Source organism: Nicotiana tomentosiformis, chromosome 7, assembly GCF_000390325.3.
Source record: "Nicotiana tomentosiformis chromosome 7, ASM39032v3, whole genome shotgun sequence".
Lineage (NCBI taxonomy): Eukaryota > Viridiplantae > Streptophyta > Magnoliopsida > Solanales > Solanaceae > Nicotiana > Nicotiana tomentosiformis.
Genome location: NC_090818.1, coordinates 70,465,841 through 70,485,313, shown reverse-complemented (window position 1 = coordinate 70,485,313; position 19,473 = coordinate 70,465,841). Strand labels below are relative to the sequence as shown.

General features: G+C 40.1%; 1 protein-coding gene across 1 annotated transcript; it reads right to left on the bottom strand.

Moving 5' to 3' along the window:
• Positions 1-17,382: 17,382 nt before the first annotated feature.
• On the bottom strand, positions 17,383-18,657 carry LOC138895771 (uncharacterized). The gene has a single exon (XM_070180497.1). It carries the CDS (start codon positions 18,655-18,657, stop codon positions 17,383-17,385), a length of 1,275 nt encoding a protein of 424 aa, XP_070036598.1.
• Between the last annotated feature and the right edge of the window lie 816 nt (positions 18,658-19,473).

Here is a 19,473-nt window from a genome sequence, read left to right as displayed (position 1 = left end):
CATGCCAGTTGAATCCCCATGAGAAGAACTACCCTATCCATGATTTAGAGTTGGCAGCCATCGTTCATGCATTGAAGATTTGGAGGCATTATCTTTACGGTGTGTCTTGTGAGGTATTTATGGATCATCAGAGTCTCCAGCACTTGTTCAAACAAAAGGATCTAAATTTGAGGCAGCGGAGATAGTTGGAGCTGCTAAAGGACTATGATATTACCATTCTGTATCATCCAGGGAAGGCTAATGTGGTGGCCGATGCCTTGAGTAGAAAGGCAGTAAGTATGTGTAGCCTTGCATTCATTCCTGTTGGTGAGAGACCACTTACATAAGATGTTCAGGACTTGGCCAACCAGTGTGAGATTAGATGTTTCGGAGCCCAGTCGGGTTCTAGCTTGTATGGTTTCTCGGTCTTCCTTATATGATCGCATCAGAGAGCGTCAGTATGATGATCCCCATTTGCTTGTCCTTAAGGACACGGTTCGGCACGATGATGCCACAGATGTTACTATTGGAGATGATGGGTTGCTGCGGATGCATGGTCGGATTTGTGTGCCCAATGTGGATGGGCTACGTGAGTTGATTCTTGAGGAGGCCCACAATTCGCAATATTCCATTCATCCGGGTGCCTCAAAGATGTATCAGGACTTGAGGCAGCAATATTGGTGGAGGAGGATGAAGAAAGACATAGTAAGGTTTGTAGCTCGATGCCTAAATTGTCAACAGGTGAAGTATGAGCATCAGAGACCGGGCGGGTTGCTTCAGAAGCTTGAGATTCCGGAGTGGAAATGGGAGCATATCACCATGAACTTCGTAGTTGGGCTCCCATGGACTTCGAGGAAGTTTGATTCTATTTGGGTGATTGTGGATCGATTGACCAAGTCCGCGCATTTCATTCCAGTTGGGGTTACTTATTCTTCGGAGCGGTTGGCTGAGATCTACATCCGCGACATTGTTCACCTTCACGGTGTGCCAGTGTCCATCATTTCAGATCGGGGCACGCAGTTTACATGGTAGTTTTGGAGAGTAGTGCAGCTAGAGTTAGGCACACAGGTTGAGTTGAGTACGTCATTCCACCCTCAGACGGACGGACAATTCGAGTGCACTATTCAGATATTGAAGGATATGCTACGCACTTATGTCATAGATTTTAGGGGTTCTTCAGATCAGTTTCTACTGCTTGCTGAGTTTTCCTACAACAACAGCTACCGATCGAGCATTCAGATGTCTCCGTAAGAGGCTTTGTATGGGAGACAGTGTCAGTCTCCGGTGGGTTAGTTTAAGCCGGGTGAGGCTAGGCTATTAAGTACTGACTTGGTTCAGGATGCTTTGGACAAGGTTAAATTGATTCAGGATCGACTTCGCATGGCGCAGTCTAGACAGAAGAGTTATGCCAATCAAAAGGTTCGTGACATTGCTTACATGGTGGGGGAGAAGGTACTACTCAAAGTTTAACCCATGAAGGGTGTTATGAGGTTCGGAAAGAAGGGCAAGTTGAGCCCTCAATATATTGGCCCGTTTGAGGTGCTTGAGAGGATTGGGGAGGTGGCTTACAGGCTTGCATTGCCGCCTAGTCTATCGAGTGTTCATCCAGTATTTCATGTATCTATGCTCCGAAAGTATGTCAGTGATCCATCTCATCTTTTGGACTTCAACACTGTTCAGTTGGATGGCGATTTGACTTATGATTATCTCTACGGTGGCCATTCTGGATCGGCAGGTTCGGAAGCTGCGGTCAAAGGACATAGCTTCAGTGAAGGTGCAGTGGAGTGGTCAGTTAGTCGGGGAGGCTACTTGGGAGACCGAGCGGGAGATGCAGAGCAGATATCCACACCTATTTGAGACTCCAGGTATGTTTCTAGACCCGGTCGAGGACGAACATTTGTTTAAGAGAGGGAGGATATAATGACCCAGTCGATCGTTTTGAGTGTTGTAGCCCCGTTCCCCCATTTACTGCATATTTCTAAGGCCCCATATAATTTCGCCAAGGAATTTAAGGTTTCGTGGTGCCGAGGTAGGCTTATGTGTTTGAGGACGGACATTTTGGGTTGAAGAATGCACTGTGGAGTTGATGGAAATTTTTGGCAGAAGAAGGCGATTCTGCTGTCAGTTTCGCGACCACAGAACCACTCCGCGAGCCGCATACCCATCGCAGAGTTGAGCAGAAAAATAGTTGAATTTTGAAGGTCGTTTTGCGGACCATTTTGCGATCGCATATCCATTTCGCAGTCCGCATTTCCATCGCAGATTTGGCATGAAAAATTTCATTGGGCGATTCTACGGTCCACTTTGCTGCCGCATAAGTGGTCTACGGACCGCAGACCTGTCGCAGACCGGTCCAGACCAGCCCAGTTCTTGGCATCATTTTTGCGGCCTATTTTGCTGGCCGCATATCTGTTATGCGGTCCATTCTGCAACCGCAGACCTGAGTTCAAAGGGTCGATTTTTCTATTTTTATAACCCGACCCCATTTTGATAACTAGCCTTAGGGGCTCATTTTGAAGCAAATGTCTGATGATTTTAGAGAGAGGTAAAAGTATGTTAGAGAGAGAAGGAGGAAATCTAGCATTCTAATCACCCATTTTTGCACCAATCTTCAAGAATCAAGGAAGCCAATCACTAGATTATCATCTATCCGGGTAAGTCCTACTCCTAAGCTTTCATACAAGAAGTTATGAGTTCAAGTATATTGTGGGGGTTGGAAATAGGCCATGCATGTGACAATAGGTTGTAGTATGTGGGATTAATGAACCATTTTGGTTAGTTTTTTTTGTTGAAATTGGTTGAGGGAGGACGGGATTACCAATGTAGAGCTTTATAGTCTATTTTGCATACTAGGTGTTTGACAAAATTCCTAAGAGAGTTACACCATGTGAATCCTTCTAATTATTATCCGATTTTTGCTATTTTCCTATAGATTGTTATTGCTAGAAGTGTTGGGACGTTGTAGTAACTTAAGGAAAGCTCAAACAAGGTATGTTGGCTAAACTACTCTCTTAAAATTAAATTCCACGATGTTCTCGTAAGTTTCAAGTATGGTTGGCTCAAGTTTCTTATTCCCATATTTTGAGTTATTCCCAATAAATTCGATTGTCCCGAGTAAGCCAGTGTCGAGAATTATGTATTCAAAATGCATTCTGAATGTTCCTATCACATTATGTTATCCTACGGGAATGTGTTCAAAAATGATATGTGCATCAAAATGTTATGCCTTGGGTCGTGTTTCAAATGAAAGTCCATTATGCTTAACTTGGAAAGAATACTCCATGCGTCTAAAACTCCAATTGCTTATATGTGTACCTAAAGTCTTGATTTGAAATGCCTTGTTATTGATAATCTATTAGGATGCTTGAAAGTGAAAGAACTGGGTTGGAGATATAAAGTGTGGCCAACGTGCCAAGAATGAAAGGTATACTTGTGGTCAATGGTGCCGAGGAAATGAAATGATGTGATAAAGGTTATGAAATAGGCCTTGATTCAACTGTTCCAAACTGACTTTGAAAATAAATTTGCCTAAAAGCTTATGTACCCAAGTTATGCCCAAATGTGATTGTTTTAACTAATGCTATGCTTTGTAAGTATTTCCAATGTGTTTTGAGCTCTTATATCTTCATGAGTTGAAATTGTGTATTGTACTTTTTGGGAAAAAGTATTTCAAGAATAACTGATGTGTTACTCGTTTATGATTTTAACTTGTGCCAATCATTTTACTCTATTTCTTGGAAAGAAATCCATTGTGTTTAAAGTCTTCGTTACTAATAAACCTAAAATTGTGATTTCCGAAATATTCTATTTGTTGATATTTATGATGATGATCCATGAAAGTAAAGAATGAAAATGTGGAATATGAAATACGGCCAACGTGCCATGGATGAAGAATCATAAGTATGGCCAAGAGAGCCAAGGAAATAATGATGTTGTGAATGGTTGAAAGTACTAACGAAGCTATATATATAGGGTGAAATGTTAAGAGGTGACTATAAAATATATTTGTACTTTTGTTTCCCTTGTGTGCAAAATAAAAATATTTTTGGGAGTATCATTAGCAAACCGAGGATGGGTCATAAGGCCCACACCCTAAACTACACGTGCCGGTGTAGGGATGGATTGTGATTATTCCCCTTATTTGGGATAAGATTGAAATATTGAGGTGATTGTGATTATTCCCCTTAATTGGGATGAGATTGATATTAGCTGTGAAATGGAAAGTCAACCCACACGGCATATGTGGGTAGGCGGCCTAGCCGATCGGGTGGAGATCAGACGCCATGTTGCGTACATGGTGGTACTACTCTTGGTAAAACCTTTTTTTTTCGCATCACATGTCAAACTACTTTGTTCATGGAGAGATGGCCTAGCCGATCGGGCGTGATCGGACTCCATGCTAAAAACACGGTGGTATATCGGTCCTAATGATCTCCCAACAAAAAATATATATTATTTTCGTATTTTAAAAATTGTTATGTTTTAACTGGGCATTTGGATATTGTTGATTGTGACTTGTTGTTTTTCCTTTTCTTATATTGGCATTCTATATTGAAAAGAGACATTTAACTTTGCATACTAATACTATTCCATATGTACTAACGTCCCTTTTGCCGGGGGCACTGCATCTTCAATAGATGCAGGTAGTTCGTCATCAGACGATTTTGATCCTCGTTAGCAGTTACTCTCTATTCAGCATATTTTGGTGAGCCCTACTATGTTCCGGGCTTCATGTCATTTAGCGTTGTACTTAATGTTTTGAGGTATAGTCGGGGACTTATTATCGACACTTCCACACTACTCTTCTGTTGTACTTAGAGGCTCCGTAGACAGGTTGTGGGTGGTGTGTGATGTTGGGAATTAAACTAGTAAGTGTTGGTATTTGGGAAAACATGTTTTTCATCATATCTATAAACTTGTAATATTTTGAAAATCATAAATGAATATCCTTTAGTAATGGAAAAGATTGTGGAACACTTGACTCTTCTCATGTCTATCACTTGTATTGGTTCTTATATTGTTAATGGGCAAGTATGGGTAGAAGGCATCTAGCAGGCTTGCTTAACCGGGATATCTCGGTTGAGCGCTGGTCGCGCTCCCCGAGGTCGGGGCGTGACACTATTCTATGCTCAATTTTTGATATGTGACTTGCTGGGGTAGTTGATTTGGTTCCGGGGATGTTTTGTAATGAGTTGGGACACTTAGTCCCAAGGTTGGAAGCTTAAGTTGAAAAGGTTGAACGAATATTGACTTGTGCGTAAATGACTCCGGAATGGAGTTTTGATGATTTCGATAGCTCTATAGGGTGATTTTGGACTTAGGAGTGTGTTCGGATAGTGATTTGGAGGTCCATAGTTGATTTTGGCTTGAATTGCGAAAGTTGAAAAAAATGGAAGTTTGGAGAGTTGACTTTGTGGTTACCGGGCTCGAATTTTAGTTCTAGAAGTTGGAATAGGTCCGTTGTGTCATTTATGATTTATGTGCAAAATTTGAGGTCAACCAGGATTGATTTGATAGGTTTCGGCATTGATTGTATAAGTTGGAGTTCATTAGTTTTCATTAGGCTTGAATTGGGTGCGATTCGTGTTTTTGATATTGTTTGATGTGATTTGAGGCCTCGACTAAGTTCGTATAGTATTTTAGGACTTGTTTGTAGTTTGGTTGAGGTCTGGGGGCCTTAGGTGGATTTTAGATGTTTAACGGATTGGAATGGGACTTTGAAGATTGCTTAAGCTTGCTGGTGTGGTGTGTTCTGGTTTCCTTATATGCGATCGCGTGGATATGTCCGCGATTGTGAAAGGTCTTTGAGGATTGTTAAAGTTTTCCTCTTCGCATTTGCATAGTGATGGACGCGATCACGCAGGTTGAGAATCTTGTGCTTCGCGAACCCGTACAGTAAATCGCGTTTGCGTTCAAGGAAGTGAAGCAGCTGGTTCACGCGAGGTTGTTCTTCGCAATCACGTGAATATGTCCGCGATCGCGTAGGTCTGCGGAACTGTGTATCGCGTTCATGCGTGGGATGCCGTTTTCGCGTAGTGTAATTTGGACAGCATGTGAATTTGTGCTTCGCAATCGCGAAGAGTTTTCCGCAATCGAGAAGAAGGGCATCTGGACAGACTTAAATATTTCAAAAATGAGGGTTAGAGTAAAATTTCACTATTTGATTTTGGGAGCTCAGATTGAGGCGATTCTTGGAAAGATTTTCAAGGGAGTGATTGGGGTAAGTGATTCTAACTCGGTTTTGATTAAATTACATGAATATATCATTGTTTTCATCATTTAATTAGTCTTTTGTGTTGAACAATTTGGGAAAAATGGAGAAACATCTTAGGCCGAGTTTTTGGGGATTTGAGCGACATTTTGGTGTCGGAATTGAGTAATTTTGGTATGGTTGGACTCGTGGTTAAATGGGTGTTCAGATTTTATAACATTTGTCGGATTTCGAGATGTGGGCCTGGGGTTGACCTTTTGAGTTGAATTTTTGACTTTTGATTAAGAACTTAGCATTTTTATATGGAATTGATTCCTACAGCTTGTGTTGATTGTATCGAGTTGTTTGCGGCTAGATTCAAGGCGTTCAGAGGCCAATTCGCGAGGCAATGGCTTGCTAGCAAAGTGATTCGTTTTTTCTTGAGGTAAGTATCATATTTAAACTCGGTTGAGGCACTAATTGCCTGAATTGTTGTGATAGCCACGTGCTATTTGGTGCACACAAGCGTGGGGATGAGCTCATGTGCGGGCACCGGGGTCATATATTCATGTTCGGGTTATGCTCGGGCTCTTATAAGCCTATAATTGACTGTTAATCTTTAAGCTATGATATCTCACATGTTGTAACAGTTTATGTGATCTATTTGAGCCATGCTGGGGCTACTTATAGGTTTAACCCCTGAACGAACTTGATAAATGTTTTTTCAGTGATGAAATTGCCAATAAGAGCTACAATAGCACACTTTGCACATGCCTACACTTTAGCATGTCATTTATACCTGTCTAGGAGCATGGGAATCTTACTTCATTCATCATATACATATATACTTGTTTAATTGCTTCTAAATGATATGTTTGGACCGGAGGCCTGTGACTATGCCAGGCAGATCATGTTATTTGCACGTGAATTGTCCGTGCAGATCCATATATTGATGTCATTGGCACGTGAGTTATCCGTGTAACACGTGAGTTATCCGTGCAGATCTATATATTGACGTTATTTGCACGAGTTGTCCGTGCGAATTCATATATTGATATTATTGACACGTGACTTGTCCGTGTCGCACGTGAGTTATCCGTACAGGTTCTATTGTTAGCACGTGAGTTGTCCGGGTAGCGTGTGAAATTTGCATTTTATTGATCATTTATCTGATTTCATTGTTTCTTTTCCTCCACATGACATGATATTGTCTGAGCAGGGCATTTGAGAAATTGTGCACATGCACACACAAATATTCTTTTCACGAAATTTGATGTGTTGGTTTTAAATATTCTGTGTTGGTTTAAAAGGGCCGAACCACACTGGATTAGCTAGTATCACCAATAATTTAAGCTTCTCTTACCTTTCCTTGTTTATTTACGATACTTATTGAGTTGTTTGTACTCACATTACACACTGCACCTCGTGTGCAGATTCAGGTATTTCTGGGCACGGTGGTTACTGATCTTGGAGTTTTTACCTGTTCGGAGATTATCGAGGTAGCTGCCTTGGCGTCCGCAGACCTTGACTCTCCTCCTCTATTTTTCAGTTTTACTTATACCGTTCTACCTTCTTAGACAGTATTTTAAACTATGTTATTGTATAGATTCTCATGTACTCAATGACACCCGGATTTTGGGAAAGTTTGTATTCGAGTATCACATGTTCATATCGGCTATCTGTGAGAGTTATTACTGTTAAACTTGATTAATCTCATTTTTAATACAAAATGCCGAGTTTTATTGTGATTGTCGACTTTCCTAGTTATGTCATAGGAGCCATCACGACGTGTTGAGTTTTGGGATGTGACATTGCATAAATTGCTCCTTTAAAAGGACATGATGCTAGCTACCTTAGTGGCTCTCCGCTAATAACAAACTTGAAAATTGTGCTTCAGTTGATCAGTTCTAGTGTAGCATAAAATGGTTTCTTATCAAAAACTAACTTTTACTTTCTTGGTTTTCTCCGTTTCTTGCTTATGCTTCATACTAGTCGTAAATATTGCATGGGGCGCCCTTTTGGTCGTCCCCATTTAACAGTATCTACTTTTATTTTTTTTTAATTTATACCCACTGTTTAAATAACTTCAAAGTGATTTTATACGGTTTTGTGAGCATATTTTAAGGTAGTTTATGATGTTTTACAATGGTGAACCATTGTGGAGCTTTATTTTTTTACTATTGCTTAGGGTTTCTTCTTTTTCTTTTTCTTAATTGAAAAATGAGTTTGTTAGATTTATTGCTGTTTTGATAAATTAATGATAGTAGTTTATTCTTGATGATATTTGGAGGTTATGTTTCAAATTTAAGCTCATTTGGAGTAGATTTAGATATTAAAACATATATTGGATTGTTAAAATTCGAAGAACAAATTTCTATTTTTGGGAAATTTGCAGTTCAGGCCTATTTGGCCTTAAGTGCATGAAACGTTGGTTTCACTTAAGACGTTTTGGCTTTAAGTGCATCTGAAGTGTAATCTTTTACTTCAAAATTATTGGCCTTAAGTGTAGGAAAACGCTTGTTGCGCTTTAGACTTTTTGTCCTTAAGTGCATCTGAAGTGCAATTTTTCACATTGGCCTTAAGTGAATCCGAAGTACAATTTTTTACATTGGCCTTGAGTGCATGAAATCATTGGTTGCACTTCAGACTTATTTGGCCTTAAGTGCATCTGTAGTGCAATTTTTCACTTCAGACTTATTGGCCTTAAGTGTAGGAAAACGTTTGTTGCACTTCAGACCTTTTGGCCTTAAGTGCATCTGAAGTGCAATTTTTCACTTCAGACTTATTGGCCTTAAGTGTATGAAACCATTGGTTGCACTTCAGACCTATTTGGCCTTAAGTGCATCTGAAGTGTAAGTTTTTTTTCTTCAGACTAATTTTGTTTTAGCTTCAGACCAGATAAGTCTGAAGTTGATCGTAAAGTTGGTAGGCTTGCAAATATTTTTGCAAAGTGGGTATAAGTTCAATTGTGACCCCAAAACTGAGTATAGATGCATTAGCCCCATACTAGTCCCGAAAAACCCATGCTGAGCCCGGGCCCAGGATCAAGGTAATAAACTCCATCATAATGGTTTTAATTGAAAAATAAATAAATAATTTATGTTACGTTTTTAGGCACAACTCTTTTAAGATAATCGTTTCTTAACCATGTATTATTCATTATTCAAATTTTCTAATCACATCACTAAATAAATAAAATATTTATAAGAAAACAAGTGTTCTAAGGAATAATTAGATACCAAAGGGACAAAGATAACATAATATTTAGTAACATAATTTGCAATATGCAAAATAATTCCAAACGGACTATAATCATAGATTAAAGATGTAACGATCCGATCGCTCATTTTATTTTCTAGATCTATGTTCCTCTAATTAAGACTCCTCGTATGTACTTTTACTATTTTATGACTTGCAGGTATAGTTGGTTTTGATTTGAAAGGGTTTGGGTTGAAATCGGAACACTTGGTTCCTTAATAGTGGCCTAAGATGACCAAGTTTGACTTGAGTCAACATTTTGAGTAAACGATCTCAGAACCGGGATTTGATGGTTTCAATAGGTTTGTATGATAATTTTGGACTTGGGCGTATGTTCAGATAGAAATTTGAGTGATCCGGGAGCATTTCGGCACTTAATATTGAATAATGGCGCATTGAAGGTTTTCAAGTTTTAAAATTTGGTTTGAAGTAGACTTCAGTGTTATCGAGGTTCATTTGCAATTGAGCCTGGGAATAGGTCCCTATTGTGATTTATGACTTGTACGCAAAATTTGGTGTCATTCCGAGTTGTCTAAGTAAGATTCGACGTGTTTAGAGCTAGTTGAAAAGTTTGAAGTTCATAAGTTGATTCAATTTGGTTTTGGGGTGCGATTCTTAGTTTCGATGTTGTTTTACATGTTCCGAGGGTTCGATCAGGTCCGTATTATGTTTATGGACTTCTTGGTGCAATTGGACGGGGTCCCGGGTGGCTCGGGTGAATTTCGGACCACCCGGAGCTAAGTCTGAAATTCTGCTATTGCTGGTTCTGGTTTCCTTCTTCGCGAACGCGGAGGTGGAGTCGCGTTCGCGGAGAAAGAATTGGGGGACTGGGGATTTTGCCCTATGCGTTCTCGAATAATGGGTCGCGTTCGCGAAGCTTCAGGACCTCTGGCCTTCACGTTCGCATGGCCAGGCCCGTGTTCGCATAGAATAAAGGGCTTGGAGTGGGTAAGCCACCTTTGCTCTTTGCGTTCGCGAAGGGCAAACCGCGTTCTCGAAGCTCAGGCTGGGCAAGCCTCTGCATTCGCGTGTATTCCCTCGCATTCGCGATGAAGACCTCCTGGGCCTGGGCCAGCTTTGCCTTCGCGATCGCGAAAAAAGGTCAACTGGGTAGTGTCTTGATTTAAAGACGGGACTTAGGCTTATTTTCCCATTTCTCATTTGTGTGGTCCGAATTTGGAGCTTCTTGGCGAGGGGTTTTCATCAAGCATTATAAGGTGAGTAATTTCTATCTAATGTAAGTTAAATACATAGATTATTGGTAAATTTTTAACGTGTAAAATGCGGAAATTTTAGGAGTTTGTTGAAAAACTTAGGTTGTGATAAAAATGGGATAAGACCACCAAAATAATTATGAAATTGGGTAGAAATTATATATTTGTGTTCGTGAGGTTATGAGTAACATTTATTTACAAACATTTCCGGAGTCCGGGCACGTGGGCCTGAGGCGAAGTTTAGGAATCTTTCAATTTGGGTTGGTTAATTACTCTAATAGTTAAATCATGAACTTTTGAGCATATATTGATTAGTTTGTACAATATTTGGCTAGTTTCGGATTGAGTGGCACATATTTGAGGCTTTTAGTGTGAATTGTGGACCGGAAAGAGGACTTGGAAATGAGGTCACTCTCTTGCCTGACCTTGTAAGAGGAAATTATTCCCGTAGGTGTTATAAATGATTATTTGCTAATAATTGTGGGTGCTACGTGCGCACGATGTAGCGAGAGTCCGTACATAACTAAAATCATGCTTACATCCGGGTAGTTTTAGGACTCTACCATGTATTACTTGTATTATTTGTACCCAACTTGTTAGTTTAAATACTTAAATTTATAATTGAAATTTGATAAAGGGTTTGTAAAGACCGAGCTTCATTACTTTGAATCTTGGCGGAATACTTAATTGTTAGCAGAACTTATACCTTCTTCGTGTATTTTTCTTATGTGGTAGTCGTAAATCAGAGTTTGTAGAGTATTCCCTATTCCCGTGGGTTGGGCTGAACGTCTCAGCAGTATAATAGATGTATCTATGGTTCATGCCGGTCGACCCTCGGCAGTATACACATTATTTTGGATCGGGCCGTACAACCTCAGGATAAATTATGCGTGATATTGCTCGGAGTCTGATTATACTTGATATTTCTTCTTGATATGAGACTAGAAAATTACTTGGTTGTTCTTATGTGTTAAATACTTGGCATGTGATGGTTGATATTACGTTTAAGAATTATAAAATTTCTTTTTTCTCATTTCACTATTATTACTGTATTTCATGCCTACTTATGATTTATATATTTTATTTATTGATACTTAGTAAGTGTCGATGTCGATACCTCGTCACTATTTCTTCGAAGTTAGACTAGATACTTACTGGATACATGTTGTTTATGTACTCACACTACACTTCTGCACTAATCGTGCATGATTTGAGGCAGGTGCATCTGGTGGCCAGTCAGACGCGTACCCCCGCTACCCGGAGACTTAGTGGTGAGTTGCTCCCTATACTCCGTTCTGCATCATCCAGAGTCTCTTCCTTGTTGTATTTATTTTTCTATCTATCTTACTCCAGACAATAGTATAGGAGGTTTTGTATATTCTACTAATTACTCCTGCATTTGTGACACTGGATTTTGGAAAATTCTAGTAGATATTCATTGTTTGTGATTATTAAATTCACTACTTCCCTTTTATGTTTAGTTTATGCTTTACATTACTACGATAACCTACTAATTGTTTCTTTATTAAATAAAAACAAATGACTTTTAAAAAATTATTAAATGAACAATTAAATGGATAGTCACCGCTGGCTTGCCTAGCGGTGATGTTAGGCACCATCACGACCTATAGGGAAAATTGGGTCATGACAAAAGAAGTCATTTTAATATTTTATGAATTTGTGAGCATATAATTTCTAATTAGAGGTAGAAATAAAGTACAGAGACGTCCGTACTTATCTTCGAGAGGCTATAGGGTGTTAGGAAGCTTCTCTTTCTTCATATCCTTTCATGCAGTTGATGTTGTGCTAAGTATCTTTCTCTTATTCTTTCACAGATGGTGAGAACGCACGTGGCATATGTACCCGGCGGTGGAGGAGCTGCTCCCCCTGTTGCTAGAGGCCGAGGGAGGGCTCCAGCTCCTGCTAGAGGACGAGGGATTCCTACAATTGCTCCCGTTGTGCCACCAGCGGATCCAGTGGAGGATCTTATTATTGAGGAGTAGGATGAGGTACATGCGGTTGAGCCAACCCCTTTAGATTTCATGTCCGCACCGAGAGTTCAGGAGGTCATGGGCCGTATGTTGCGGTTCATGGACTCTATGATGCATGCTGGTTTATTTCTAGCTGACCCAGCCACATCTCAGGCGGGAGGGGGAGCATAGACCCCTACCACTCAGGCTCTAGGGCACGTTGTTGCCATATATCAGACCCCAGGTGCACTACCTGTGGGCGGGGCTCAGCCAGTTATAGCGGCTATACCAGAGCCCAGACTAGCCGTGACTGGTGAGCCGTAGAAGCTGTTGGATAGATGGACCAGGCTGCATCCTCGTGCCTTTGGCGGTGAGTGACATGTGGACCGCCATGACTTTATTGATCGTTGCAGGGACATACTGCACAACATGAGAGTATTGGAGTCCCACAGAGTGGACTTCACCACATTTTAGCTGGAGGGTAGGGCCCGTAGATAGTGGCAGTCCTATCTTCTCAGCAGGCCAGCATGTTCTTTTCCCTTGACTTGGGAACAATTCACACGTCTCTTTCTGGAGAGATATATTCCACCCTATCAGAGGGCAGAGTTATGGGGTCAGTTCGAGCGGCTCTAGTAGGGTCAGGTGTCTGTGACCGATTATTAGTCGAGATTCTCTGAATTGTCTCACCATGCACTTATGATACTCCCCACCGATGTAGAGAGAGTGTAGATGGGGACACCTTACGAGCAGGTTGTGGAGATAGCTCGGGGGATCAAGGGTATCTGTCAGCAGGATCGAGAACATGCATCGAGGGACAAGCGACCTCGATTTTCTGGAGGTTTAAGTGGTGCTCCGTCTAGGGGCGGAAGTCCGTTTGTGAGGGGCCAGTCTAGCAGGACCACGTATTTAGCACCGTCGCCTTCTTGCAGTGCTCCAGTGCGGCCCTATTTCAGCGCCATTCTAGAGAGCTGACGAGCGCAAAACACACACTTAAATATGCTCGCTAGTCGAATATAGTGTAGAAAAATATATTATCCACAGGGATTGGATTTAAACATTGTTTTGGTAGCTTCTAGTTTAATTGCTATCCAAGATGATCGACAATTGATATTTGTGTGATTAAAACTAAAATTTAACTAAGATTTTAAACTATTGGCTAATGACAATAGCAGCAACGAGTAAGGAAGATATCAATGGGAGAAAATAGGGGTTGATTGGATAGGTGCAACATACTTGTCTAGGATTTAACTCTAGCTAATTCACTCTTAAGGTTCAAGTGAGTCTCTCGAATTCACTCAATTATTAGTTCAAACGTTCAGTAGAAACTCCTCTCTCGATTAAGTCTCAACCTCACAATATGAACCAATTTGTGCTCGGTAAAGATATGCAAGAATTCGCAGTGGATTGGTCTTTAGGAGAACCTCTTCCGATTATCCTCCTAACTAGGTCTAAACAATAATTCAACTAGCCTCTTTCGATTACTATGAAGAATCAATGAATTCAACTAACAAGATAATACATAAACAATACAAGTTATGCCTCTTTCGATTACATGAACATGTGAAAATATATGTAACAATTAAAACACCCAAAACTATTCAATACATACAAACTAGAGTTAATATCCACCAACAATTCTCAATATACCAAATCCATCAATCCCTAAACAGAACTACTCCATGGATATGGAGTAATTCATCACAAATAAGTTTAAGTTAAAGGAAAGCATAAACGATCCAAACCCTTGTCTTGGATGAGGATTGGATGATAAAATCTTTGTGCTCTTGCTTCTCCCACTTCTACTTAGCTTCTTTAGGTCTTAGATGTACCAAAAGTCCAGAAAATATCATTTTCCCATGTATATATACCAAGTAGGGTCGGGACCAAACGAACACACCTTCTCCTACGCGAAATAGGACTCTTTCCGAAATAGGACATGCACGGATGCACACCTGGGAGTGTGCTCGCGCATATGGCCGCGCACATTGGCCAGAACACTACCTAACTTGCATGCCCAGTACGCGCTCACGCGCCTGGGTAGCCTCTGAACTTTTCCAATTTATGACATAAATTTACACTGCTGCGTCGCATAGTGCGTCGCACAAGTGTATTTTTTCAGCAGTTGATTCTTCCTTGAATTTTGACGTCCAACAGTGATCCTCGACCCCCGAACACGATCCCGGCTTATTCCTTTGGGCTTTTACTCACACTTCAAAGCTCCAAATAACTCGAATTAGTTTCACAATATCTACATAACTGGGAATCACTCCCTACAAGGCATAAAGCACACAATTAGTGCAAAACACTAGCGATTGAAAGCTCAACTCAACTAAAGTGAAGTAAATTAGAGTGCGATAAGAAACTAAAATACGCAATTATAGCCTACCATCAACAACCCACACTTAAACCATTGCTCGTCCTCGAGCAATCAAACTACACTTTATATAGACACGACCTCATTACACAACTCTCATAACTCATCATACCAAGAATATTTAAAATAGATTAAGCACAATAGTGTAACATCCTCGCCTCAAGATTTGACTCAAAAGTATCACGCATTATTTATAACTCGCTCACTTACTCTAACACAGAGGTGAACGACATTACCTTTCCTTCATGAATCACGTGCCCTCACAACAAAAGAGAGTAGTTCCACATACAATCAAATTTAAGAACAATTAGGAACTTTAAATAGAAAGAATTCGCTCACTCTCAGAAACAACATTCATATGCCACAAAAGATGAACCATAGGCTTGACTGTAGTATACTACTCCACTAATTGAGTTCATTCAGTCAAGGATCAAGTAGTATTTTAATTGGTTGTAATGTAGGCTGCGGGATGGGTAGGATACATTTAGATATAAGAGTGACTACACCTCCCTAAATACTTTAATACATACATTTAATTTAAAACCCCACACTTATGTCAAACCAATACTCCACCTTCATATCAATATACATTAACTCCCCACTTCTTTAAGAACAAATACATCAAGAGTTACCCCACTTATCAATGAATAATTTTCACAACAATACACTATGCATATTTTTTTTTCTTTTTCAATTTAAGTGGCTCTTACTTTTTCAAAACAATTCACCTTTCTCCTTATTTCATTAGCTCCACTCAAAAACCAACCCAATCACTCACACTTCAACTTTTACAAAGTTCATAACAGTTTCAAGTGCTCACGAGAGGTAAAATGTTCAAATCAATTTAAACAAATGGGTAAGGCTTGTAATGTAGTTGCCAAAGAAACATGATTACATGCTCAAAGGGGTTAAATAAGATACATAACAATTAGGTGGGTAAAAGCATATAACTGGCTCAACAACAAAATGCCTATATCACTTCCAAGACTGCATAAAACTACTATTTCGCTTTGCAAACACACAGAGCAAGTTCTAGACATCAAATGCAATGTACAGAATACACGAAACCTCACACACACATGGCAAATAACTCACTCAAGATTGGATTATCAAGACACCATAGCCAAAGTAGTTAAGCAAAGTTAAGATTATACAATTTAAGGTACTTATGCAAGAGTCAAGAACTGAGCCTAAGCGTCACAACTAAAGTACTCACTATTCTCAAAGAATAATAAATTCAAGAGACATTGTTTTCAATTCAAACCATAGCACAAGGGTTCCTACTTCTCACACAAAAATAAAAACTAACTACACCCAGTTCAAACAAAACCCTTGGAAAAGAACCGCGACACAAAGAAAAACCAAGGGGGAATTACTACACTACCGAACAAAAGAAAATCTTTTTGTCTTTTTTCTTTCGAATTTAGTTCCTTAAGAAACCCATCGAATGATATCCATTGTCAGGAAAAATCGAAAATTTTAATTTTTTTTATGGGTTTCCAAAAGTTTTTCTATCAAACTACTACAACTAACCAAATTAATATACATACAACATACATACAAATATATCCCCCACCCCACACTTTAAGTTGTGGCATGTCCCCATGACACACAATTAAAAAGCATAAGGTAGAGGAACTTCCCTGAATGTCTAGTCGAGGTATGAGTCAAAGTCGAGCTACATTCTTCGTGCCCGAACTAGTGCACACATCCACGCGGACAACCTCTTCTCAGTCTTCTTGGGGTACACCCCACACTCGTCTTTCTCAATCACTGGGACCTCCTCTTTCGAGCTTTTCACTCTTTACTCTACACTTGCAACTGGCTTCTCCTTTCTCACCCCATCTTCACATTCATCTCGAAAATCAGCTTCTCCTCACCCACTCTAAGCATGAGCTTCCTATCATGTATGTCTAATATTGTTTTGCCCGTCACTAAGAATGGTCTTCCTAAGATAAGGGGGACCTCTTTGTTCTCCTCCATCTTCACCACAATGAAATCTACAGGAAATACAAACTTATCTACCCGAATTAAGACATCTTCCACTATCCCTTTGAGTATTATAGTTGTTTGGTCTGCCAGCTACAAAGATATTGGCACAGACCTTATCTCTCCAAGCTCATTCTCCAATTTCCTGTAAATAGATAAAGGCATTAAATTAATTGAGGCACCAGAAGCACATAAAGATTTATCAAAATTAAGAGTGCCTAACGAGCAAGGTATAGTAAAACTCCCCACACTTTTGAGGGAGTTTGTTTTGCAAGATTGCGCTACAATGCTCTATGAGCTAGACCACTGAGGTCTCTTCTATCTTCCTTTTTTTTTGTAAGGATCTCCTTCAAGAATTTGGCTTAAGCTGGCATTTGTGAGAGAAATTCTATGAATGGAAAATTTACATTAACTTGTCTCAGCATATCTAGAATTCTCTATACAGCTTTTGGGGAAAGGGTAGAGCAGGAATGTGCTCGCTCTCTTTAGATTCCTCCCTTCTTGAAGTTTTCTCCTTCTTTTTCTCAGCTCCCTTCTTGCCTTTCTTCTTCTTATCAACTTCATTTTCAGCTGCCCCCCACTTTCATTTTCAAGAACAACCTCTTTTTGGATTGGAGTGGGATCTTTCAACACTTGCCCGCTTCTCAAGGTCACAACATTTACTGTTTCTTTGGGATTTCTTTCAGTGTCAACTGGTAGAATACCTGGGATTCTCTCAGACAGTACAATTGCAATTTGTCCCACTTGCTTCTCCAAATTTCGCAAACCAGTACCAAGTTCTTTGATAACTGAACCATGAGCATCTAATCTCTCATCTGTCTTGACAATGAAGGACTTCATTAGATCTTCTAGCCCAGGCTGAGTGGAATGTTGAGGCTGGAACTGCAGCCTCAGCTGATTCACAAAACCAGGAGCTCCTTGTCCTTGAAATCTGGGATTATTTTGTTGCCATGCATTTGCAGTACCCCCTGGTGAACTCCATGAAATATCGGGATGCTTCTGACCCATTGCATTGAAGTTATAATTTCTAACAACATTAACTTCCTCAATTGAGGCTTGACACTCATGAGTAGGGTGTCTTCTTTCACATATATCACACGCTACATGGGGCTCACTGTGTATTGAAGCTAAGGTCATCTTCCTTATTTCTTTGTCCATGGCAACAAGCTGTACCTGCACAGACGTGTTAGCATCAACTTGGTGAACACCAGTTGATCTTCTTCTTTCAGCAATCTCAGAGGGCCACTGATTTGCATCTTCAGATAACACATCTAGAATTGTGACTATCTTCTTTGGAGTCTTCTTCATCAACGGGCTTCCAGCTACATTGCTTAATATTCTGTGAGCGGCGGGTGTCAATCCATCCCAAAAGTCCTGGAGTTGCATCCAGAGTTCAATACCGTTATGTTGACACTTTCGTACTATCTCCTTAAACCTCTCCCAGGCTTCAAACACAGTTTTAGTCTCGTTCTGGCAAAAGTTATGAATTTCTCTTCTAAACTTGCTAGTCTTAGCTGATGAGAAATATCTGTCAAGAAATTTTCTAGTCATCTCATCCCATGTTGTAATCGATCCATTAGGCAAGCTTCGAAGCCAGTGTTTTGCATCGTCTTTGAGAGTGAAGTGGAATTCTCTTAAGTAAACTGCATCTTGTGAAACACCATTGTATTGAAAGGTGTTCATAATCTCTTAGAAGTCCATTAGATGACTGTTTGGATCTTCGTTCATCTTTCCTTTGAAGACACAACTATTTTGAAGGGTTTGAGGCAACCCCTGCTTTAACTCAAAATTGTTAGCTGCAACTGGAGGTGATCTCATACTTGATAAGCCTTAGTTGTAGATGGGTCTAGCAGAATCAAGTAATGGTCGCCCAACACCGGGAGCTATATTTTCGAATTGGCCTGCACCCAAAGGTAGATTCTGAGCAATTCTCCGAGCCCTCTCCTCTTCATAGACAAGTTGTGCATTTTGAAGAGCTATCTCCTCAGCATCTCGTGCAACTTTTTCTCTTTGATGGGCTACCTCTCTTGCAGCCAAATCAACATTATCATCATCTCCCGCCATAACTTCCTTGGTTGAGGATTGCCCAACCTTCTCTGTATTCTCGGGGAGATTTTTTTACTTCCTCAACTGTCGTAGTTGTTTCTCGATTTCTGGTTTGTATGGGAGCCGTTCCTTCCCAGAGGATCGAGTCATGTACCAATCTAATATGTAGCCTGCGCACAATCAAGTAACACCAAACGTAAAAAGAGAAAAATAAAATGAAACGAAAAATTCCTGAATTATCACTACCAACTATTTCAAACACTATTAATTGCCAATCCCCGGCAACAATGCCAAAATTGACGAGCGCAAAACACACACTTAAATATGCTCGCTAGTCGAATATAGTATAGATAAATATCGTATCCATAGGGATTGGATTTAAACAATATTTTCATAGCTTCTAGTTTAATTTCTATCCAAGATGATCCACAATTGAGATTTGTGTGATTAAAA